We start from the raw sequence: 25,606 nt of genomic DNA, 5'->3' as shown, positions 1-25,606 counted from the left end.
TTCCATTTTCAGCTGAATTCTTCAGTACTCCTAGCCCAACACATTTCGGAATGTAAAAGAAAAATATTCATGAATGGCAACTCACACTTTTTAGCTTATTTCTTTAGTGATTTGCCAAAGCTACAAAAGTTTATCTTTGCAGGTTGCAAGCTAATTTATAACTGAAGTATACCAGGAACCAAACAGAAAACTCACAGCAGTATAGGAAATCATATGGGTGTTCATTACTCAGCACTGATTATACAAACCTGTTAAATTGATTAACTCCACCAAAATACTGAATTGTTGCATTTTCATTTTGTCATAATGTGACTCGTTTGCCTGAACTCTTCTGAATTGTCACATAAACTGCTATAAGTTGATTCTTTGACAAGTAAATATACAACACCTCTTCAGGTTCTATTGCAAAACAGGAGCCCCAGGTTTATTTCTTCTCTTCTCATTATGTGATTTACCCAACCTATTCCAACAACAGCCAATGATGTGGATTTGGGTGGGGAAAAACTTATTCTTCATCATCAGCATCATTACTACTATTACAACATTTTTATCCTATCTTTTTTTCAAGGAGCTCAAGGTTCTCACCACTCTCCATTTCATCCTCACAGCAAAAAATAGTGACTGGCCCAAGGTCACAAACACAGAGTGAGACCAACACTCTAACTGCTACATCCCACTGGCTCACCATAGCATAGCATGATGCCATGTCATATGATCAGTTGAACCAGCTATTTTTTGGGGGGCGGGGGCAGGAAAGAGGGAAAACGCCACCACCATTTTTTGGCAGTAGCCCCAAGTATGTAGTTCTGCCCTGAATGACTGCTCTTGTTTGATTTGAGAAGGCTGCTCGCCATTACTGAGCTTCTCATTGAGGAATCCCTGCTAAGGCTTACTTAAAACTCTCACAGAAGCTACTCATCAAGTACTTAATTTTTTGGGAAGTCATTTCCAGCATGCTTTGCCCCAGTTGCATAAAGCAGAATTGCACAATTGTGCAGAAGCAATTGGATGTGATTTCAAAACTTATATGCACACTATGTGGACACTAGTTGCTTCCACCAGTGCTTCCACTGAGAGCCAATGTGGTGTAGTGGTTAAGAGCAGTGGCCTCGTAATCTGGTGAACTGGGTTTGTGTCTCCGCTCCTCCACATGCAGCTGCTGGGTGACCTTGGGCTAGTCACACTTCTTTGAAGACTCTCAGCCCCACTCACCTCACAGAGTGTTTGTTGTGAAGGGAAAGGAGAATGTTAGCCGCTTTGAGACTCCTTAGGGTAGTGATAAAGCGGGATATCAAATTCAAACTCTTCTTCCACCAGTTGTGAAGCATGGGAGGGGGCACAGAGGTGGCTGCCCTGGGCACAAAATTGTTAGGGGCACAAAATTTCAACACCTGGCGTTGCCTCAATACAGCTGCACAGTTTAATCGCTGGGCTCTAAAAACAGCTTCTCCATGTGCACTAGGAAGTGATTTCTCCAGACAACGATCTCCTGGGTGATTCGGATGCCGTTAGGAAGCTGAATGCTCATGCACACTCCCCATCGTTTCCCCTCCCTCCCACCACCTCTGCGTGGCCCCGGATGCTGGCAACCCATGCTACGCCACTGGTTTCCACTTACCTCTTCACACATGACTCAATCATATCACTAGCCATAAGTTTTAAGCGCTGTTCTAGGTGTTTCCCAAACTCTTCCTCAGGCCAGTGTAAATCCCTGATGAAGGTCTGTAAGGCATCCAATTTCCAAAACAGATCTTCTGACGTTCCTGATCCATTGCTGACAGGAGAAAAGGAAAAATAAGAATGACAGGAGAGGTTACAGCCTGTTCTTCGGCTCTGGAAACCTAATGTGGAGATCGTTCTTGCACACGTAACGGGGGCGTAACAGTGACTGGAGACACAGGACAAAGCCAGGGAGAATCTCCACCATCAGGGTTTTACACTATACATTTTCTTCTTCTTCTAATCTACCTAGCTGTTACAAGTCTTTCCAGATCAGACAGAAGAGAGTAACGAACGTTTATCTGGAAACAGTGCATATGGCATAAAAAACAAAAAAAAACAGCCTGTTTCAATAATCACATTAGGGTATGTAGTTATTGAACTGAAGGCTATACAACGTGAAGGCAAATCTCTGGTTGATAATAACCGCAGTACACAAACGTATGTGGTTATTCTTCGGTTTCATGCACTTCCCGCATTGCAAGCTTCATTCTCTTCGTTCTCCTTCCCCCATCCCCAAGGGTTTCAGGAAAAAACAAGAACAGTGCTAACAAGTGGTGAGCGAGGACACACTTTTTGAACAGCTGGAAACAAATCAGGGTAAGGCAATTGAATAATTCACAATGAGACATCCTTTTACATATCTCAGAAAACTTTGGCTTTGTTGATTTCTCTACCTCTTTTTAGTTTGGGACTCCCCCCTCCCCGAATTTCCTTTCTCTTTTTCAGAAAGAGAAATAAATATACCTGACCAGACTTCTGTAAGTTTCCTTTTGCCTTTTGCAATGCCTTTACAATTCAGTGCAGGTTCAATAAAGCACAGGTTCTCTTACCCAGATCTTCCATACAGACGGGACCAGCCAGTCCAGCTGCTGATTTAGACTTCTCTTCAGCTACAATTATGCCTAATGCCTCTACTTACAGGATAAGATACGAGCTTCTGATTGTGCTTCATGCTGAGAAATTTATGCACCTTTCTCCTTCTCTCTCTCATCCCTCTCTCCACATTGATTATGACCGAGGGAACTTGAAGAAGCGCACCCGACTCCTCGCATACCACTAATGCTAACACAATAATTTGTATTTACACACCATGCATTACCAGGTGATGCTGATATCGTCTATAGAAACAAATAAGGATGGGTGTTTCTATTGTGACAGATGCCAGCTGCATTGAGTTAATGCTACAGAAGGGAAGATATAGCTAAATGCACACATGGCTACTGCAGGGTGAAGACTATATTCCCAACATGCCAAGGGGGGGGGGCGCAGTCCTTTGAATCCTGCACTAACAAAGGTATTTTTTCCCCAAAGAATGCATCGACTCAGTTCTAATAAATAGACATATCTATGTAATGGCGTGAAAACATTGAAACATGTCCTTAATGGGTAGAAGGGAGATGGGCCCAATGAAAAGATAAGAGAATCAGGCTTTTTCTTGAATGGTTGGTTAAGCAAAGAAGTAGCACACATCATAACAGTGGCATAATTGGCTAAGCATCATTTCAGTTCTTCTGATTTAAACATACATTGAGAATAATTACCTTCTCTTTATTATTATTTTTTAAATCCAGTCTAATCCTGCCTTTCGAATAGAGTGTATTTATGTTTGAAGCAATCAGATATCCAGGAATGGGGGAAAAAACCTGGTATTTAGTATTACAACATGGCGATACCCATCTGCTTCCAGAATTTTCAAATAAAAAAATAATCTCTGGGTTGTTTTGTATCTCCCATTTGAAGAGTTCACTGGATTTTGAAAAGCGGAGAGCAATATCACACATTTGGCTTAAAGCTGACAAGTTCAGTAGCTCATTTTTTCCCCATCATACTGCTTTTAAGATGAATTTGTGCTCAAGTTTTATTCTTTTAAAAAAATCACACGCGAAACTTAAGATGACTGCTTTGTCTTTGAATGCCATCCTAAATGCATGCCCTCATGAGAAAGTGACATTCAAGTCATTCAATGAGACTTATTCATGAGTAAGCATGTCCAGGATTGAGGCCTTGATTCTTATCTTTTCGAAAACAAAACAAAACAATATCACAGAGCATGCACAGAGAGAAAGTAAAACTGTCAGTTAACTATTTACACATACTGCCTAGTCTAGTCTAGCCTTTAATAAACCAGCTTAGCATGAATATGAGTTGCATTTCATGAAATTATCAGTTCTGGTACTTTTTAAAAAACTCTCTATATACAATTTAATAGATGAATACAGCATTTTCTTTTACAGTGATTCATTTGACTTGCTTTTCAAAATCATAACGTTTTGGTGGAAATGGCCTTTAGATTAAAATTTGAATACAGTTTCCTGTCCCCAAATGATTGTTCAAAAAGGCAGTACGATAAGCTTCGTCGTGCTTGGATTGGGCCTGGTAGGGTGGAAAGCAGGGAGCCCAACAGTAGGTGGCGCCATAGCCAACAACAGGCAGTGCCAACTAGTTCCAGTTTTTTCTGAACCCTCCTCCCTGCAAGGTGAACACTGAGACAGAGGAGGAGGAAGATGACAGCCAGTGACCCCTCTCTAGATGGGTTGTAAGAAGGTAGGCAGGTTGGGAGGTTGGCTGAAGCACAGAAGTGACACTTGTGGGTGGGAAGTTGACATCTGTGCTTACACTCACACTTCTGGCAGGGCTATGCTTACTTTGGTCGCTCCAAATGCGTCCCACTGACTTCCATGGGGCAATTTGGAGTGAGACTGAAACCATTCATATACATTTGCCTCTCTGGATGTACTGGCCAGGTCCCAGCTTCAGTCCCCACTGTCATTTCCAAGTAGGGCTGGGAGAAACTCCTTCTTGAAACCCTAGGGATCCACTGCCATTCAATGTAGACCAATGTTTCCCAAACGTGGGTCTCTAGCTGTTTTTGGACTACATCTCCCATCATCTCTAGCTAGCAAGACTAGTGGTCAGAGATGATGGGAATTGTAGTCCAATAACAGCTAGAGGCCCAAGTTTGGGAAACACTGGTGTAGACAATACTGAGCCAGATGGACCAATGGTCCAATGCATTATAAGGCAGCTTCTTATGTTCCTATGTAGCTGCAGCTTTCCTGTTCACAGAAGAAGAGGAGCGTAAATCCTGCCTGAGTTTTCTCTTCTGACATTCCACTACTCATGCAAGGAGACCTATGCGAGCAGCTACTTGCAAGGGTTAGCTGTCTGCAGGAATGGAAGACCTCAGCTCATGATGGTCAGAGACTGCCATGGTTTCCCCACTTCCCTTTGTAATGTGGTTATAGGACTGGTGTGCCAGGCCATAGTCCTAGATAACTTGAGTAAAACTATCTAAGCAACAGCAACTTTGGGATGCAGAGCTTCCAGCGGTATTTAGGGTTGGGCTCAAGCAACTTTGCCATCTAGGACCAGGCAGCCCCCTTCGCTACTGCATTTCGCAGCATCGGAAACCGCCCCATGCTTCAGGCACCACAGAGAAGCCACCTGAAGTTTCACAAGGCTTTGCCAAAGTGTCCAGGCCAGCAGGTGGCAAAGGGGCATTCCTGTTCTGATTTGCTAGCAGCAAGAAAGTGCTCATTCCGCTGCCCCTCCCAACCTGCCGCCTGAGGCAGGTGATTCAGTATGCTAGGGCCAACTCTGAAAGCACTTATTCCAACAGTGTAAATGTTGTTTTCTTTCTTTTTAACAATCATTTAGGAAAGCAGGAACAATCAGGTGAAGCATATGGGCTTTTAGATCCCAATAAAGATAATGGCAAAATTAGCTGAGCGCAGGATAGTTTCTTTTTTCTTTTTAAATAGCACACATCCTTGACACTTATCTCACGGTTCGCAACCAACACAATAGTATTTTTTGGTGCGCCCGATCCAAATCTTATCAACAGGTATGTTGACAAGTGTCAAATGTGGAAGGAAAAAAATGAATTTGATACAGAACGCATGCCAAATTTAGTCCTCCTCTAGAAAGAGACGTCAATCTCGCTTGTTCTCTTAAAGAGGCTCTAGCAAAGTCTGACGAAGAGAAATAAACAATCCATATCCATGCCAAGGAAACTTTTGATTTAAATGAGATCTATTGAACTGAATACACACTCAGCATCATATATAGCAGCCATCCATGACGGTGCAGAAAAGGCAGGCATTTGGGGGATGCCTAGTGGGATGTTAACTGGTAGATTTGGAACTTTGGGGAGGTTCACATTTGGTAGGTTCACATTGGGCAGATTACTTGTTAAACTCCTGTGGAAGAAACAGACAGAAAAAGAAAAAAATACCATCACGGTGACAATGCAGATGCAGCAGAAGCACAGTGGCACTCATAAACAAATCCGCAAAGTTCACAGCGAGACGACAGTCAAAAGACCCAAACCAAAAACATTTCAGAGAGAAGCATGAATATGGAAGGCTTGGGGGTTTGTTTGTTTTTAAAGCAGTCTGCAATTAAAAATAACAATGACAAACAACGAGTTGTTGAAAAGAAAAGAGAGCCGGGACGAAAACGAAAGAAGAGACGTTTATAAAGTAGCAAATTAAAACATCAATACAGAAGGACGTAACCTACATAGATCCTGAGGACTTTTCAAAGCACAGAGACTGGTTCCTATTTACAAGGAGGGAACGTACTCCAGGGATCCAAATGTACAACAGGGAGGACATAATGACATAGTTACCCTAAGGCCGCAGTCCCATATACACTTTACTAGGGAGTAAGCCCCATTGGACACAGCGGGACTTACTTCTGAGTAAATATGCATAGGGATTGCACTATAAGTTTCAAGAGGAATATTATTTTAAATGATTATTTGTTTTTTTTTTAAATAGGGATAGCCAATGAATATAGAATTTGAACTTCCTTTCTCCATATAAATACATTTTTTTGTTACGGACTCAGGGGACAGTATTCAAACTCTCAACGACTGAAACAAACACTTCCTACAATTTGAGTAGGTTCGCCATATGTCCAGGATTTCCTGGACACATCCAGAATACTGGGAAATTCTGGACACATGGTCGGTAATGCAGTTTTTGCAGATTTTACATAAAAATTATCTCAAAAACGATCTTGACAAAAAGCTCAAGAACTTTGGGCATTACTAAAAATAGCTCAACAACCTTAAATTTGGGCATACACAAATAAATCCCTGATCCTATTATTCTATGTGGCCATAAGAACTTGATGAGGCACAGAGCTCCTATACTTAGAGAGTAGGATTTCCCATTTATTTCAGTTGAGTGGGAATGCACACACATAGATGTCTTTCCCATCCAAGTGAACAGAGAATTCTTACATGTGTGGGTAATCTTTGGCAGCCACAGAAAGTTACTTATTGTTTGTTGATAGCGATTATCACCAAACTCTGCTCAAAACAGAATTGGGTGGTTTATGTGTGGTTCTGTCCACAGCGGAACTGAACTATAGGGGATTTGTAAGCCTCTATAGGGGATTTGTAAGCAGGTGCAGAGATCTCCTGGCCTGTGGCACAGAGGGTAGGGGAAGCTTGTGGAGCCACCAGAACCCAGGGAGACTTGCAAACGTTCTGACTGATCTGGCTTCAGGAATCCAAGGCTGATTTTCCAGGAGCTGATGTGGTCCAAAGGAAATGAGAGCGATACATTTGGCACCAGCTTGGCTGCAGAAGTTGCCAGAAATAGGAGTACAAGACACCATCCAACCATCTTAGGGACTTCACTCTGGGTTTTCTGATTGAACTGGCTTCAGGAATCCAAGGCTGATTTTCCAGTAGCATGAGAAATTCCAGCAGACTTCTAGACGGGAGAAAAACTATTCATCCCAATCCTGTGTGCCTTTTCTCAGGAGTAAGTCCCTCTGAATTCAAAAGAGTTTACTTTCAAGTAAGGCGATCTAGGATTATAGCCACGAAGTCTAGTTTTATGAATATGAACAAGAGCTAAGGTCCGCTGATCTCACAGGACTTATTCCCAATAAATGTGCCAAGGATTGCATCCTTATGCTGCAGTTCTATGTATCTCTAAGTTGTAATGTATTCTATGAAATTTACTCCCAAATTAAATATGTGCAGGGCTGTGGCTCTTTAATTTTTCTTTTCTTTTCTGGGGATTGTTATGCAATCTATACTCACATTTCTGTTCCTAATTCTAGTGACAAAACGAATGCCTGAAGGAATGAGCTTGTATGATTGAGGATTTGCTACCCTATAGACTTGAAATATGAGTTCAAAACCTACTTCAGCCCCAGACACTGCAGATCAGGATTAGCAATAGTAACATACATATATGATTAATAATAGTAGTAGTAGTAGTAGTAGTAGTAATAATAATAATAATAGAGAAGCACTTTTTAGTGCTCTGGGACACAATGAGATTTGGGTACATTTTTTCAGCGTGATGTGCATTCAGCTAATCAGTTCTGCTAGTGAAAGCCAACACAAGGATTCCCACTAGTGAAAGGGAGCTTCACCTACTCCAAATCTGCTCAGGAGGGGCAGGAGAACTGCCAGGACAGTATGCAGTGGGGAGGAGAGGGAGATAATTCCATGGGGCAATCATAAATGTTTGCGCTGACGGAAAAAGCTCCTTAGTGCTGCGCTGACTTCCACCCATTATTCTCATATATTCCCCATGACTTAAATATGGAATCGGCTAACCTCTAGAGCAAAATTAGAAGCCCCTGATGTGAATGGGAAGAACTGTCCTATAGGGGAACAGACTCCCACAGGAGGTGATGGACTTTCCTTCCTTGGAGGTTTTTAAGCAGAGGTTGGATGGCCATCTGTCATGGATGCTTTGGCTGAGATTCCTGCATTGCGGGAAGTTGGACCAGATAACCCTTGGGGTCCCTTCCAACTCTACAGTTCTATGATCACATGATCCCATTCCCAATTAATAATGTTAATTGACAACAAGGTGATAAGTTTTCTGGGGCTACTGGAGGAAAAAACCAAACAAGAACACTCTGATGAGCAAGTGCAACCTCTTAGCCTAATACCTGGCTCCCAAAGGAGTGGTAAAGACCATGTCTGAGCAGCAGCATTTGACTGCAGGAAGTGGCTCACATAACTGAATACTCCTCCATGCCAGGAAATCCCCTGTATATAACAAACCAGGAAGAAAGCTAGGCTGAAACCCTACTTTATGATAACTACTTGGAGAGGGGGGCATTTTTTTGTATAGAGAAGCATTCGGTTATGTACTCATCTGAAGTGGTGCAGTGGAGCCTAGATAAAAGTTTATCACTACAATGAGAGCTATGATTCCAGCAGGCCTGGTACCTGAAATGTGATTTGACTGACTCTCTCTATTGAAGACATTATCATGTAATAAAATACATATTCTATAAAAATACACACGGAAGGGTTAGTGACTGTAGATGCTTCATCTGATGAAACAGATGTGACCAGAATAATGACCTCACGAGTGAAAACATCTTGCAGTTTTGGTACCTAGAAATTCACTCTCTGAGGATTTTTATGATGTTCTCAACAGGAAACAAACATTTTAGACATAAACAATGCTCACTGAGGACAGCTGGTTATAGCAGACATATTCCAGAGATGACAGTAAGAAAGATATACTCTCATATCATTCATTTTTTTATATATAAAAAGCAAAATGATTTAACTACCATCTGCCCAGCTTAAAGAGAAATGAAACTCTTCTCCATACAATTATATACTACCCACAACAGAGCAAGATTAATTCAGAAATTCCTTGCAATTTCATTATGAAAGCAAATCCCAGCGATCAGATTAAAGTCATAGAAAGAACTGTACACTTGAGAAATTTACTGGTATGCGAGGGTGGTCAACATTTTGCATATTGATTTCTTTTATTTTTGACTGGCATCATCTCCTTGTCCCATGCCAAAATGTGACTGACACCACGGGGAGCCAATGCTGTGTCCTCCTGAAGTTGTTGGGCTTTAACTCCCATCAACCACAGCTAGAGGCCAAATGTCAGAGATCATGAGAATTGTAGCCTAACAGCCACCATTGTTCTCCCAACAGTGGCAACGCTGCCACTCACCATGACCGGTCTGGGCAGGGTGGCAGCAACATCGAGGCGGCAGCGTGCACCAGCAAAGCACTGACCTTGCCACTGTCTAGCTCTGCTTCTAACCTTGGTAAGCCACAATGATGCCACTCTCAGGAAGGCAGTAGTGTGGCATCATCACTCAGTGCTGGTTGCTCCTACACCTGTAGGGCAGCACATTGGCTACAGCCGTATTATACAGCCCACATTTTAGTATAATCTCAAGTGGGATGTCACAGGGAAAGTGCATCTAAAGCTAAGGGTTCAAAGAAGTGGTATGCATTTGCAAAGGACAGGCCTATGTGAAAACGTTCCGTGGAAACCTAAAAGCAAAACTCTGGTTGTGCGTCTATGATTCTGCTCTGTGCACACCTATTCTTTGTTTGGATCCCAGCCGATGTATTTGAATACGGACACTGACACAAAACTGGTTCTGAATTAGATTTTTTGGTGCAGTGAACCTCTGTGTGTTCGGCTGTTTTTCCAAGCCACTTTTGCCCAGGTATGTATTTGTGTTGCCTTTACTTCATGTAAATAGGATGCAATGTTTTCAAACCATTCCAGATGCAGAATGTTGAGTCACCACCAATTGAAAAATCCCTTCTGCTTCAACTATAATAGAGTAGCAAGGTTTGGCATATGGATGGAGGGAAGGATGAGATCCAGCGATACTCTGAGTAGACCCACTGAAATTGATTAGTAGTATGACTTAGTTGGATATCACCTTAGGTCACCAACAAGACACCCATGAGTACAATGGAAATCTTGAGGCCTTCCTCTGGCACCCATGAAAGGGGGAAAGAAGAAATCTGTTCTTAAATACGGCTAGATCTAGACTTTGTCATAATTAGAGTAGTCCATTGAAACCAATGGGACCTATGATACTCATGACTGACTTAAGTCCCATTGACTGTAATGAGGTCTACTCTTAAGTAAGGATCCAGTCCACTGTGTTTTAATTAATGGAACTGTTGCCTCCAATCTGGTGGTTTTATTTTTCTAGTTAAGGCTGCAATCCAGAAGGCAATTATGGACTTTTCAGTGGGACCTGCTTATTTCATAATTATATGCCGATTTGCAATTTGTTTGCAACCTAAAATATTGCATAACCCTTTAACACAGGCAAATGAATGCCTCTTAATCCAAATTGGAAATGAGTTCTCAGAATGGCTGAGAATCTGTTACAAATTCCAAGACTGATAGGCATATTCAGTTGGACATCAAATGTTAAGAAATTAATTGAAGGCATGTAAATTCATGAAGAAAAGCAACTTAAGCTTGTCAATCACATATAAATACATTTTTTAAAAAAGATGCTTATTATAATATTTAAAAGACACTGGGTATTCAGTGTTCAACTAATAAAGCGTGCATTACTGTAGTTTTACAGTGATAAGCAATATTAGTCATACTGATATAAATGGGCATACTCTGAGTATGAGTAATGTTGGGTATCACCCAAAGGTTTACTATTAATAAAATATTTTCTTCCCTCGCAGTCAAGTATTAATGCAATGTTGTTATATGGTGCTGTATCCACACATACCTTTTTATTCCATTTCTTTTAAAAGCCATATTACAACTCAGTTTCTTTTTCACAGTAAACTAAAATACTGCAGTATATGTAAGAAAAGTCTATTTCTGAGCTTCTCTATTTGGACTTTTTTTTTTTTTTGGCAGGGGCAACTGATCTTATTTACACATCTAATTATCTGATTTGAAGTTTCAGCCAAGTTATCGGAGTTGCACCTAACAGTAATAGCACCTGGGTGTTACTAGAGCCACAGAACGGCACGCGTGAAAAATGACAATGCTTCTTGATATCACTGCACACATTTCTCTCTTATAAAAGTATCCCTTGTGCTGCATTCAAATTGGATAAGCTAATGCAGATTGTCTAATGCCCATGGGGCAGATATGGGCCCTGTGCTTGCTTGTGCGTAGCCGACAGCAAGCTTGGCTACTGCTAGGGGAGGGCAAGGCAGCCAGAACGACCACTGACTTCCATGAGGGAGCAAGGTAAGGACTGCTTACCGTCAGCTGTGTGGTCGGTATTCCTGCAAGCATACAATGAGGATTCCTTCTGGCAGGTTCTATTGGTCACTCGCCACAATTCCCAGGCCCATTCCGATGCCTCCAGCAGCCTAGGCTTCGGAGTCTACTTCAAGGGTTGTTGGTGCTTCCAGCCATGGCCTGCTCATTGGAGGGAGAAAGGATCACATGCGACCTTACCTTCCTAGACTTCTTCCCCATCCTGGTGGCTGTACATATCTGGGTTGAGGAATGCCGGAACTTCAGGGTCTGACAATCAAGTGGTGGTGAGGGTTCTGGCCAAGCTGTCCTTCTGGCAGGACCTGAGGTTGTTATGGGCATTTGTGCTCCAGCTGGCTAAGATCTCCTTTTCAGCCAGTTTTGTTCCAGTAATAGCACAGTGGACATTCTGTCTCAATTTCAGGAGGATGGCTTTTGAGCTCTGGCACCCGGGGCTCAGTTGGAGTCAGGGCCCTTTCCTGAGGACCTGTGGGCACTTGGAGGCATGGCGTGATGCAGGGAGTATTACAGTCCATTGCGCCTTCCACATTCCAAGCGTACTCCAGGGCATCGTCTTCCTTTGAAGCCTTTAGGTCTCATGCCGGGGTGGGCCCAGACTCCCCTTAGGCATGAGAGGTCCTGCCATACCTTGTGTCCCTTAAGAACCGGGGGTTAGCCACCACAATCATGTCCTTGCATGTAGCTACAACCACCATCTTTAGTAAATTCCTCTGGTTCCCCGCCCCCTGCAATAACTTCCAATTCCGAAGGCTGTTGGAAGGCTGGCATAGGCACCACCTTACAGCCCCAGATGTGGGGAGACCAACATCCTCAGAGATACCGTATTTTTCCATGTATAAGACTAGGTTTCCCCCAAAAAAATAATGTTAAAAATTAGGGGGTGTCTTATACATGGGACCATCTCCCATCTCCCCCCATTTTCTTAAATCTGAGTCCCCCAAAATAGGGGGCGTCTTATACATGGGGGCGTCTTATAGACGGAAAAATACGGTATATGGAAAGTTCTGGGCACCATCTGGTGGATGAAATATGAGAAAGGCTTTTTCGGTGAGTACTGATGCTCTCTTTCTCAGGGCCTACAGCCTATCCCCCCCCCCCGGGGGTTTGAACTTCTTTGTTTTATAAAAATATTTATTTATTTCTGTGGTAGTCATTACTCTTAACAATGACATCAAATCGCATCAAAATGCAGTATTAATGAAAATAATGCATTTTTCTTAAATGATTTCCTGTAAAGGGCACACAAGCCCTATTCAGGCATTATGTACACAGGCAAGTTGCCCTGTATGTAGGTGTGAGTGAGGGGGCTCCAGCAAGAACAAGTATGTTAGCTTTACTTGCTCTGTTCCCCAAAACACACAGAAAGCACACATAGATACAGGAGGCTCTCTGCTGCAGAAAGTCACCTTCCAACTCAAGGCAGCTGATGAAAATGGATGTGGGTGGAGCTAACATGCTTGTCCTGCTGCCCTTTCTCGTGTGGTAGCTGACCTGTGTACCGTGACCTTGCTCCAGATGAGCCAAGTTCTGTTGATCAAATTCCTCAGTGCACTGATATCTGGGTGGTTGCTGAATACCATGGAGCTCATCAAGCAATGAGTCCAAAGGTGCTGTTGCTTTGATCCCTTACCTCATGTGACTGTCTGCATTTAATCTCCGAGAATAGATTTATCTTACATATTCAGTGTTTTGGAAAATTGTGTTAGGGTTGCTGCCTTGCTTCGATTAATTTCCCCTACATAGTTTTGTCCACAATTACCAAGCTGTGCAAACCTTTCAAAAAGCAAGACGACTCATCTTGATAAGGTTTGCAGCTTTTGCAGAATGAGTGAAATAATAGCAATAATAAAATAAAACAAAGAGAGGCATATTTATACAGCATTTGTAGGGACTCTTTGTTGCTTTCAACGCTTATCTCTATGTATGGCTCGAGTCAATTTCAAAGGTGCTCTGCAGCATTTTGCTATGATGATTTTTTTTAAAAAAATCTACAATCTCTTATAGAGCCATCTGGTTAGGTTAAATAAAGTGCCATATATTTCAACCTTGATTTGCAGGCAGGCATGTCAAAAGGTCTATTCTAAAGACTCTGTGTTGTGATAGAACTTCTTGGCCTGCGAGAGGTAATGAGATTCCATCCACACAATTTGACCTAATGATTCAAAGCAAGATAGCAGAAGGCTCCGTGAGACATATGCATCTCTTGCTTTCTCTTCCAGATAAAGTTGAAAGCTTTTCTCCAATTCTCTCCAATGGGAAGCGAATATTTGCCGATAATAATTTACACTGAATGGAGGTCACATTGTTAGCTTTGTTATTAACTAAGGCTGAAAACCCTATATATGCTAAAGCAGTGACTTCCAACCATTGGCTTATGGTGATTGCACCAGGGATGAGGAATCTGTGGCCTTTCAAAAGTTCTTGGACTACCATACCTACTGGCCTTGCTGTCTGGGACTAATGGGAGCTGGAGTCCAATGACATCTGGACTTCCCCAGGTCCCTCATCCCAGCATTCAGTCTATGGCTGGACTCCAAGAGCAGGGGAGGCAGCCTCTCTGTACAATGTGCCACTGCAATTAGCAACGGGATTCCGAGTCTTTGTCTCAGTGGTAGGTGGGAAGAACTCTGACTGAAATAAAGCTCCTCCTACACAACATGGACAAGCTGAAGGTAATTCACACTATGATATGGCAAGCTGAGTCCTGAAAGGAGAAAAGGCAGTCCATCCTGCTCCCCTTCTTCCTATGTCAGAAGAGTAAATGGCTGCTGAGCAGATCCTCCTGAAAGACAGGATGACTTCTTAATGATGTTCAGAACAGGTTGTTGTTGTTGTTGGCATCTGTCTGTCTTGAGAGACAATGGGTGAAGTCAGACCGCTGGAGAATAATAGAGCCTGCTATGGCTGCAGAGACCAGTATTGCCTCCTGTGTTGTTTTTGCTGCATTAGCAGCACCAAAGTGATCTGTCCAGGGCACAAGCCTGGGCAGTGTGTATGGAGGTCCAGGGGTGACCAGAGGACAAGACCCTCTTATTGGCATCGCCAGTGTGATCTAAAGGAAAGCAGAGCAGCTTGGCTGCAGGAATTGCTGGAAAGAGGAGTATAAGATGCCATCCAACAATATTTGAGACTCCACTCCGGATTTGTGTACGGTTTACTCCTTAGCCTTTTCTTCTCAAAGATGTAATGGAATAGGACGACTGCTTGCAAAAGTAAAGCAGTCTGGAATCTCCTGCAGTAGAACAACTCTACTGGCTTGCAGAACTCATCCAGAGTAAACAGCCTGGGAATCACCAGGGCCAGCCGAAGATGGCTTAGGCGACTGCATGTAAGATCTGTGATGTGTGCTCCAGAATTGCCTGCAATGTTGCCAAGTTTGTTAGGGCACAACTAGAGTGCCCAGATGTGTGCAGTCTGGTGGCAGTGCTCTGTGGCCAGTCCAAAGATCTGCACTCCTTGGTGTCCTTTGGTGTCTACCGTTTTAATTGCCATGTTGTTTTACTGCAATTGCTTTATTTCATATTTCAGTTATGGGCTGGGGGAGGCTGCTGTCTGAAGTCCAGGAGAACCACGGCTGGTGTCTGAGCTAGATGGACCAGTGGTTCAAATCAGTATAAGGCAGCTTCAATATTCTTCTTCCACTTGTTGGCACCATTCTCCCCATCAAGCAGCACCACCTGTTTCTGATTTGGATCACTCTCTTTTCACCAGCATATTCAAAATTCAACAAAGTCTTCATGAATTTACATTTTCGTTTGCAAATCAAAAATGGCACATACCCTTAAATACAAATCCAGTGTAAGAATTTAGTGAAGTTGACAAAAGATTGGTATAAATAGACGAGTGTAATCCCTCCACCGCCCGCACCACGTGGCATGATTCAGCCAAAGACACACGTTTAATTCCCTTAGATTTTAACAGGAGAGTTAACTACATCCTCAAGTCTCTGGCTGAAACCAATGGCACTTCAATATGCCAGTTGCTACTGGAGTGTGGCCATGTTAGGCTTGAAGGGCATTTCTAAAAAAAAATCCACCTTTATACAACTTTTAAAGATAATATATAAAGAGAAAGCCCTGCACAGCTTTCCTGCATAACATTACCACTAAAATCAATAGATCTTCATGCACAAGGTAAGCGACTGTGATACAATTAAATATCCCTGAATTAATTTAGAAACAGAGATTGCTATTCAAAAGCAGCAGACTTTTATAAGAAAGAGAACATGTGCAGGGAAAAAAAAAGTGACTGCAAACCACAATTCATGCAGATCATGGAACTAATGTGGAATAAATAAATTGTGGACTCTGGCTTGGACCTAATAGACTGAACGGCATGTAAAAAAGAAAAAGAAAATCTAAATTCATTTAAAACTACAAAGTTCATATATGCGTGCACTATTTTTCAAGTATATGTTTCAGTATTGTTGCCTAAAATAAAATGTAAAACACAATTTTTATGGTGAAACTATTAATGTATTTTCCAAACATGTTTTGAGACAAGAACCAGTTTTCTTTGGTGAAAAGAGCCTCCCCATGAAGCACATTTGCCCCTTAGAGGTGGTTTTCACCATTTCATTACATGTCTTGGCAAGTAACACGCAATTCCACCTTTGGGCAAATTTCCCTGAAAGCTTCCATCTTTTTTTCTGAATGCTTTTTGCTTGATGGTAGGTCAAAAGAAGAAATTGCTTCCCAGTAAGAAACTCAGAGTCAGTTCACACGAGTACTGGGAACACGACAGTTATTAGAGAACCACTCAATGGCATCAGGTCTAAGATCAGGCTTTTTACATGCCATCACATGTTTGATATAACAACAACAACAAAAATAACAATAATAATGCATTTGAATATGGAAAAGAATAAGTTTTCCCCTACTTCTCTCGTAAGGAACATAAGTGTTGCAGGTTAGAACCATAAGGCTCAGGTGCACAAACTAGTTTAGTTACTCTTGAGTACCTGGATTTAGGCTTGAGTCTTAGATGTACAGGGACGCAGGTGGCGCTGTGGGTTAAAGCCTCAGCGCCTAGGGCTTGCCGATCGAAAGGTCGGCGGTTCGAATCCCTGCGGCGGGGTGCGCTCCCGCTGCTCGGTCCCAGCGCCTGCCAACCTAGCAGTTCGAAAGCACCTCCGGGTGCAAGTAGATAAATAGGGACCGCTTACCAGCGGGAAGGTAAATGGCGTTTCCGTGTGCGGCTCTGGCTCGCCAGAGCAGTGATGTCACGCTGGCCACATGACCCGGAAGTGTCTCCGGACAGCGCTGGCCCCTGGCCTCTTGAGTGAGATGGGTGCACAACCCCAGAGTCTGTCAAGACTGGCCCGTACGGGCAGGGGTACCTTTACCTTTACCTTTACCTTAGATGTAAGGTTCATTTATGCATTACTGGCAGTGGGGTAGGAGCTGCTTCTTAGCAGTTTTGTCCCACATCACCTGCAGGAATGCCATTATCTGTAAGCTGAGGCCAAGAGCGAGGTGGCAAGGAACCATGTCACTGGCCCTATCAACTCAAAGATCAGCCGAATACTCTGAAAAGAATTCTCTCAACCCCGAATGACTTGGCCATCTTCCTCATCCTTCCAAGCAGCAAGGTGAATCCTACCACTTGTCAACTGCTCTCTCATGTGTGGTAAGTGATTCCAACCACCAGCTGACCCACGATTCAGCTTTTCCTATGTTATAAGTGGTTAGTATCGCTTAGTGACAAACACAGCACTATGCTTAAGTGTTCAAGAGTTGGGCTATAAAGAGTGACAAGAGACAAATGAGAGAACTTTCACTCCAGAATGCAAATAATTAAAAGTTAACAATGCATAATACACCGCAAGGTATCTATAAAGTCTTCCATAAAACCAGTGGACTTCTCTTTCAAGACCTTATTATTTTTTGCACCCAAACAAAAAACATTCACAGAGCATCTACTGTTTTACTAATTCATCTGCGTATGAGTCCTCTTGTACCCGAAAACTCCAATTGTATCAAAGGAGGTTTCCTTACTTTACTGGCTCCCATGACTCCCGCTCAAATCCCCTGTGAATTGACTGTGCAATTGAGGATTCCATGAGATCGACATATCTAACAACAAGTGGGGCAAACAGGTCTTGAAGATGTTTGTGGTATTTTCCATTGCACAAATTATCTAGAATAAATAAATAAAAGCATGGTAAGAAATCTTTCACAGCAACCCAGTCTGTCATATTTATCACACAGTATAAATTTTTGAGCTCAAAACAATACTTTACAGGGCAAAACAATTCAGCTAGAAAAGGTCCTGCCAAACAAAAGGCTTTGCTACCAAACCATTTACTCTACATTTCAGGGATTTTTATGAGGCTAGTAACTGCAATATTACCATCCTTCTTCAAATGAGCAAACAATAAAATCATACCCATTAGTGGCAACACAGGTATTAGCAAAAACAAAATAAAAAAATTCCTTCCAGTAGCACCTTAAAGACCAACTAAGTTAGTTCTAGGTATGACCTTTCGTGTGCATGCACACTTCTTCAGATACACTGAAACAGAAGTCTTCTTCAGTGTATCTGAAGAAGTGTGCATGCACACGAAAGCTCATACCTAGAACTAACTTAGTTGGTCTTTAAGGTGTTACTGGAAGGAATTTTTTTATTTTGTTTTGACTATGGCAGACCAACACGGCTACCTATCTATAACAGGTATTAGCAAAACAGTTGTGTTCTTGGTACCGGGTACAAAAATGCTGAAGATGCTTTGTACCGATTAAGACTCCCTTAGATGCGTCACTTTAAATCCTTGGATCTTTGATCCCATATAAACAACAGATATAAACTGAATACGAAGGCATCATGGGAACTGTAGTTTTTTATGAGTGTGGAAAATGCCATGAAAAATCCCTGTATCCTGCTCTTCGGAACTACGGCTTCCACATGTCCTTGAAGGGAAACTGTAACATGTGCAGCACAACCTGATGCAGGTCTGCTTGGAAGTAAATCCAACTGTATTCAGTGGGGTTTAATTGCAGTCTTAAACGGGTTGAAGTTTGTGGTATAGAATGCCCTTAGGCTTGCACCTAGTGCTCATCATGAAATTTGTAAAATGCAAGGTCAGATGTTATTTCACAGACATTTGTCTTTATTTAAGATTCACCTTTCAACCCTCTTCAAACACCAATCCCACTCACATCTTTTTGCCACACAATGCTCAACACTCTCTGCCTGCAGGTTCCCACAACCTAGATCAGAGTTTGGGAACCTGTGGCTCTTTAGACAATGAAGGACTCTAACTCCCATCAGCTCCAGCCAGCATAGCCAATGGTCAGGGTTGTAGGCTCCCCATCCTAACTAGATAGTTCTGATCCATCAGCTGGGAATCACTAACTTACATCAATGAGCTATTGCCATGAAGAAATTGGAAGGAGGATACGATAGCCATAATAAACAAAAATAAACAAAAAACACAGCAATCTGCACATGCATTAGAAACATTTGCACATTTCTTTGAAGTTTTTGCTACAGCTGTCCATGCTACCACAGAGCAAAGCTGATTTTCTCTTTGAAACATGACTTCTTTTTCTGGTTGCATGAGCAACTGAAGTAGAAACTTCAAAGAACTCTACAGTGGCACATGTGATTCTCCCTTGCATTTATTATGCATATAGAGTGGTATTCAGCTAAGGTTTACTCAGAGTATACCTACTGAAATTGATGGCCTCAACACAGTCATGCTAATAAAAAGCATTGCTAACAAGTACCACCACCCAACTGCATACCTGGCTGGTGGTATTCATTTATAAGCTGGTTTCAATGAGGCAATAGAAAGGTTTGATACTGTCTTTGTACAGGAGTTTACATATGTAAGGTACATAGTTCCCTGAGTATGAATAAACAACAATGCCTTTCTTCCAAAACCACTGAGAGTCAAACGAATTATCAAAGGCCACTTTTATTCCACAAAGAACAAGAAAACAACTGTTTTGCCCTATCAGAGAAGGAACATTAAACAGCCAAATACAATACATACAGTCACTACGAAGCGAATCATTTAGAAGTTGAAAGAGTGGAAAGCTGTCCCAGGTATCTGGGGGCTGGACCTCTAGTGCAGCATCCATATCCACCGCAAACAAGGAAAGGAAGGTTTCCGCATGCTCAACCATTAAATCTGACCACCAAGCAAAGGCCTTTAAATGGAGTAGGGGGGAAAAAGTGAAAGAAGTATTAGTGATCTCCTAAATCACAGTGCATTTTCGCACATGTAGTAGGCATTCTGAAAACAACAACTACTAATGGGGATCCTACTGGAAACTAGCTTTATTGTAAAGAGAACAGCAGTACAAAATGCTAGCATAGTGCAGATATGGTGTATCCATCAAGCCCCTGCTACTTTTTGGCAGGAACTTCTCCAGGAGCGTTGAATCAGAACTGTATACTTCCTCTACATATCTGTAATGCAACAGAGGATGAATGCCTGTTCAGTTTACAATAACCCATTCAATTCCTTTCAGATCATGCTATTTACTAGAGGGGTAAACTAGTTCTTTGTCTAAAATATAAAACATCTGGGAGTTTCTTCACTGTGTTTGTGGGTTTTCTCCTTTTCTTTCCCACGATGCTATCAAAAATCCATCTAGAATCTGACTGACCACTGCAATGTGAGAAGAGCACTTGCACAGGAACTGACAGGCCCTAAAACATCTCACATTAACAATGCAAAGTCAACCAGTCAATTAAAAAAGATCCCTACCTTAATTTAACTCATTTATGTTTTAAAGTAATTAAAGATGGTTTGCCCCACTTAGAATGGAAGAATTACCACCCAGTTTTAGAAGGCTGGCATTAGAAGAACCATCAAGCATCAAGCCAGGGTGTGCCTACAGCAGGAAATAAATCTAAAGTTGAAAACCAAGAAATATCAGTGAAGTAACTCTTTTGTCATGCGCATGGGTCCTCGAGAATTCACTGTACAGCTCTTCTGAAGTGACATTCACATCATACATGACTCAGATGTGAATGTGTTTGGAACACATGCATGCGTGTTTAAAATCACTTCTGCTGAGGAACATGCAGTATGAGTGGAGTTGTTAACAGGACCTTGTGCAGTAACTGTTAGGCAATACGGAAACTATTCAACAGCTTAGTGTTTATACAAGGTAAAAAAAATGTCATTAGCATTTACCAAGGGGAGAAAAAAAGTTAGACTTGAAAGTGAGAAAAAGGCTAAGTATATTTGATTAAATAGCCATTTTTAAATCTGCCAATGCGGTCCTGCTCTGTGTTCCATCCTCCGAGGAGGTAACACTGTCAATCTAACAGGAGCAGTGCCTTTTCTGTGGTGGCCCCAGAGTTATGGAATGTGCTTCCCTGAGAGTTCTATGGTTTGTATCCAACTAGGTCATACTCAGAGAGAGTAGACCCACTGAAATCAAGGACCAAGAAAACAACAACTGACTTAAATCCAGTGCTTTTTTCTGGGCGGATGCAGGGGTATGTGAATCTAAGTTTGGCCTCATTGAGGGGCAGTATTTCAATATAAGTAGGACAATGAGAGTACTCCTAAACATATTTTTTTAATATAGAAAAAAGCACTGCTTAAATCCATTGGGCCTACTTTGAGAATGTCTTAGTTTTGTACTATCTATGTAGTCTTCTCCAAGCTATTTTCAGAAGCAGATGAAGATCACTTTATTCTGCCAGTCATTTCTGGAGTTAACAACAGATTTCCAATTGCTGATTTATGTAGTTTTAAATGATTGTTTTATACTGTTTCAGTTAGACATGTCTTCAATTAGAAATGTTTTGTGGACATTTTTGCTGGAAGGTGGCTAAGAGACACTGTGCATAAAATGAGTAAGTACATACAACTGAACAGAAATTGTTAGTGATTAATCATGTCAATTGCAAGGGTATATTTTTATCAGTGGATGGGGGAAACGGTTCAAATAGAAATGAATGGATGGACTGAACCCCTACTTTGTTTTACAATGCATTATTTTCGAGACGTTAACAGAAATTTATAATCAACATTCGAATGATTCACTGAAGGGCCCAAATTGCCAACTTTCTCATTCTAAACTATTCCTTAACCTACTCAGGCATCCTTTTTTACTACAAGCAGTGCACCATGACATGGATTATATTATTTTTTAACAGGAGGTCCTGAGGAAGGCAGGAGGAATTGTACCTCTGATGTGCCAATTCAGACACAAAGGGGTTCTCTTTGTTCAGATACTGGTTTTTTGTCCTGGTTCCCACAGAAAATTCCTATGTGGATATGTGCCAAGGAATCCATAGTATGAAATATCAAGGCATGGTGTGAGGGTTTAAGATTATACAAATTTGAATCTCTATATAGTATTATAGTTCCATGACACTTTAACATTACGAGCTCTATATTACTTTATATGTAATTGCTATAATCGCTTTGTTATTTTCTATTAATGTCGCCTTTGTAAATATCTGATTTGTACAACTATTTGATTTGCATCATATCCAGATTTTCAGGGGAAATTTAATTCTAACAGACAAGTTGTTACGGAAATTTCATGCAGATGAGTTCTGCTGGATCACACCAAAGGTTCATCTAGTCCAGCATTTTGCTTTCCACAATGGCCCATCAAAAATCCTTTCAGAGATTTCAAGGGATTGTAATCCTAAAAAGTTCTGTATTTCTTCCCTGGCAAAATAATGCACAGTGTTCACAATTTTCTGCTTTGTTTGGCTCAGGTTATCGATTGCTTTTGTTATCTTTACAGGGTTTGCTTTATCTTCTCGACTAAAATACTGTGTTATAAATTACATTGGATTGGCAGGGGTGGAAGAAACCTATCAGTAATAATGTCCACACACAATAAACATACCTATGAGTTAAAAAAAGAAAAAGAGAGAAAGAGAGCTAATGCTTTAGAAATTCAGAAGAAAGGATCACGGTCATTTCCGAAGAACAATGCTTTTCACTCTGTAAGTAGCAGTCAGCTTGCACTCAGTAAGTCTGTTCATTCATGACAAGCTTATTGCCCTGTGATCATAGTATATCGTTCCCTCTTTCTCCAAATCGAGAGAAGTAACATGGTGTTACTCAACAATAAAGTCCAACAAAGAAAAGTTTAGTTTGCCATCTACTTACCTTCTTTGTCCCAAGCATGGAAATGAAGTATCCTCCCTATATCACCACACCTACAATTCCCCCCTACACCCATGGGAACTCATGTATATATGCATGTCTCACAGGAGGTAAAATACATATATACATACTCCTACATATACATACATAAGGAGAGAGAACGGCAGTACTGAGACTGCCTATGGTAGCTACTGCCTTATAAAAAGCCCTGTTACTTAGGGAAATGTTTACGAACAATGAGACAAATGGCATAGACTTAAAGGCTATAAGATGTCTGTTGGGATCTGAACAGGAGCTTTAGCTTTTGCAACTGTTCAACAACACAGTTCAGGGCCCTTTTGCTTAAATGAAATTAATTGTACAGCACATATTTAATGATAATCTTCACTGTTCTCCGGGTTTTTTTGGAGGGGGGGAGGCAAGAGTGAGGAGTTTTGTGCGCTTGCTAATTGTTAACAAACCCACTATGAACTAGGAAGAAATATTTTTCCTGATAATGTTTCTCAATACATCCCCCCAAGACAGCTGTTTCCCTTTCTGCGTAGTTACACTTGGTATAAGGAATTTTAAAAGGTGTGCGCATTAACAGGTGTGTTCATCCACTGTGCATTCTACAATACCCTTCCCATGTGCTCATGCTGCTCGTCTTAAATGGTTGTCAGTAAGTGATGTAAGGATGCGTGTGAAGTCCTCAAGCGACCTGAAAAGTACCTATGAAAACTCATGGAAAGTAAGAGAAGGGCATGTTTTCATTTTGTCTTTTTAATGGTACAAAGTCAGTAAATCTGGAGGGAGAAGGGGAAAGGCAACTGGCCATAGCATCTATAACATCACCAATCTATGTTACACTTACTTATTTTATGGAGCAATCCTAATTCCCAGCAGGGCTGAACAGAGTGTACAAGTCACTGCTGCATCTGTGGCCCTGTTGCTTGTGCTGGCCTGGCTAGGAAGGAGGGGTGGAGACAGTGCAAATGCTAGCAGAGAAGAAAAGTGTGGATCAGGCCAATTGTGGATAGCTGGGTCGACTTAAGATCCAGCAGATTTCTTGGCCAGCCAAGCTAACCCTCTTCCCTTTGCTGAAACACCCCATTTCAAGGGTTTGCGCTGGTGGGGATGCCACTAGAGACCATGCTTTTGGAGGGTGCAGTGGGAACCTCAATGGTGGCAGAGCTCCCCACGCCCTGCCAGTGGATCCCAGCAGATCTAGGTACTGCCCACATTCTAACCTCCTTCAGCATGGCAGGTCAGGGGTTAGGATTGCTCTGTTGCACATCAGTCTTCTTGATCTATAAAACCCAAAATGGATTTGTGTTGATTCTCTAAATCAGGATGGAGAATCTGTTGCCCTCCAGGATGGAGAATCTGTTGCCTACAACTCCCATCTTCTCTGCATACTGGCCGTGCTGGCTGGGGTTGATGGCAGCTGGAGTCCAAGAGCAACTGGAGCGCTACAGGTTCCCCAGCTCTGCTCTAAGAGATAACTACTTTCAGTCAAGGTGGGCTCATATGCTAAGGGTCCTGTGTGGTTGCTGTTCGCCAGTGGTCCATTTGCATTCTACTTGGATAACGTTGGACTAGCAGAATCACGTGCGTGTATACTGGTCGCTGCAGGCATGTCCCTTGCCAACATTGCTCCATGTGGTAGCTCTCAACATGTGGTGAACTGCTTTCCCTTACAGAACCTATGCCTCAAAGTCACAGCCATTGGCCACTTGTATCAGCTGTTGCCATTGTCTTGCTATTGAACAATTGCCGATTTCTCATTCCTTCACGAGGTACTGTATATGAAAAAGGCGATATAGTGAGGTGGGAAGCAGTATTATTTGCCATACGTATGCCACCACAGCTGCCCAGAATTATGCTCTTTCTGAATTAACACGGCTAGTCTTTCAGCAACATGAAAGCAGAATTTGCTCCACTCCTGAACTTTGGATCAACACTCTCTCCATATGTACATTTTGTATATATATTTATATATACCATATACCAAAACAATACACACAATGGACAAAATCAGAGGAAGGCTATAGCTATCCTAGCTAATAGTTTGGCACTTATTTTTATTACCAGCAGGGGGGAACTATATAGAGATCAGGTGTACGCTGAGCAACAGAGGTAAACAGGCTGAGGAAAGAGCCCAGGCAGGTAGGACAAGTGTTGGGATGTAACTGCAGTGCTTGTAAAAATAAATCCATCGCTACATGCACGGGCTGGAGAATTTCCCCCCACATTGGCCCTGCCATGTAGGGCTACAATTCCACAAGCAGTTCTGACAGAAGTTGCTGTTACATTCCTTGGCTCCAGAGTTACAAAGCAAGGATGACCCAGGGAAGATCCCATTAGGAAACATGGCACCGAGAGGGCATGCACGAAAATATGACAGGAGGTGACTTGTTTCATTCACTTTAGTCACATACCTCTTTCCCCTGCCAGGATCATCCAAGATTGAATGAACAGTAGAAAAACAGGGAGGAAATTTAAATATGCAATCAGGCATTAGTTGGGACTCGTGGATTGCTGCGCACTAGAAATAAATTAATTTTACTCTGCTTTTATTAGACATCTGATTTATGGTTGTTGTTTTTTTAATGGCGAAATTATTTATGTTAAAATGTATTTAAAACAATATAGAAACGTCAATGAAAAGGAAAGGAGAAAATAGGGAATTAACGCTGCAGTGTTAAAATTTATAAACAAAGGATAGTTTTATCTTAATTTTAAGAGGTACATTTATATAAAAAAAGGTTATCACAGATCACTACATTTT

The 25,606-nt window shown here is 41.8% G+C and overlaps 1 protein-coding gene across 13 annotated transcripts in view; it reads right to left on the bottom strand.

Moving 5' to 3' along the window:
• CADPS (calcium dependent secretion activator) overlaps positions 1–25,606 on the bottom strand; it is a 334,379-nt gene that overhangs the window by 69,220 nt on the left and 239,553 nt on the right. For 8 of the 13 annotated variants that reach the window (XM_079958109.1, XM_079958104.1, XM_079958111.1 and 5 more), the window contains 4 exons: positions 19,741–19,897; positions 17,741–17,882; positions 5,775–5,921; positions 1,619–1,774 (listed from right to left, as the gene is read on the bottom strand). In XM_079958109.1, coding sequence (XP_079814235.1) covers positions 1,619–1,774; positions 5,775–5,921; positions 17,741–17,882; positions 19,741–19,897 — 602 coding nt within the window. The remainder of the gene's footprint in view (positions 1–1,618; positions 1,775–5,774; positions 5,922–17,740; positions 17,883–19,740; positions 19,898–25,606) is intronic. The other 5 variants (XM_079958115.1, XM_079958106.1, XM_079958116.1 and 2 more) reach the window with 1 other exon arrangement.

This window comes from Podarcis cretensis (assembly GCF_951804945.1).
Source record: "Podarcis cretensis genome assembly, chromosome: 2".
NCBI lineage: Eukaryota > Metazoa > Chordata > Lepidosauria > Squamata > Lacertidae > Podarcis > Podarcis cretensis.
Note: the sequence above shows the minus strand (reverse complement) of the source record. Positions and strands in the feature narration are given on the sequence as shown.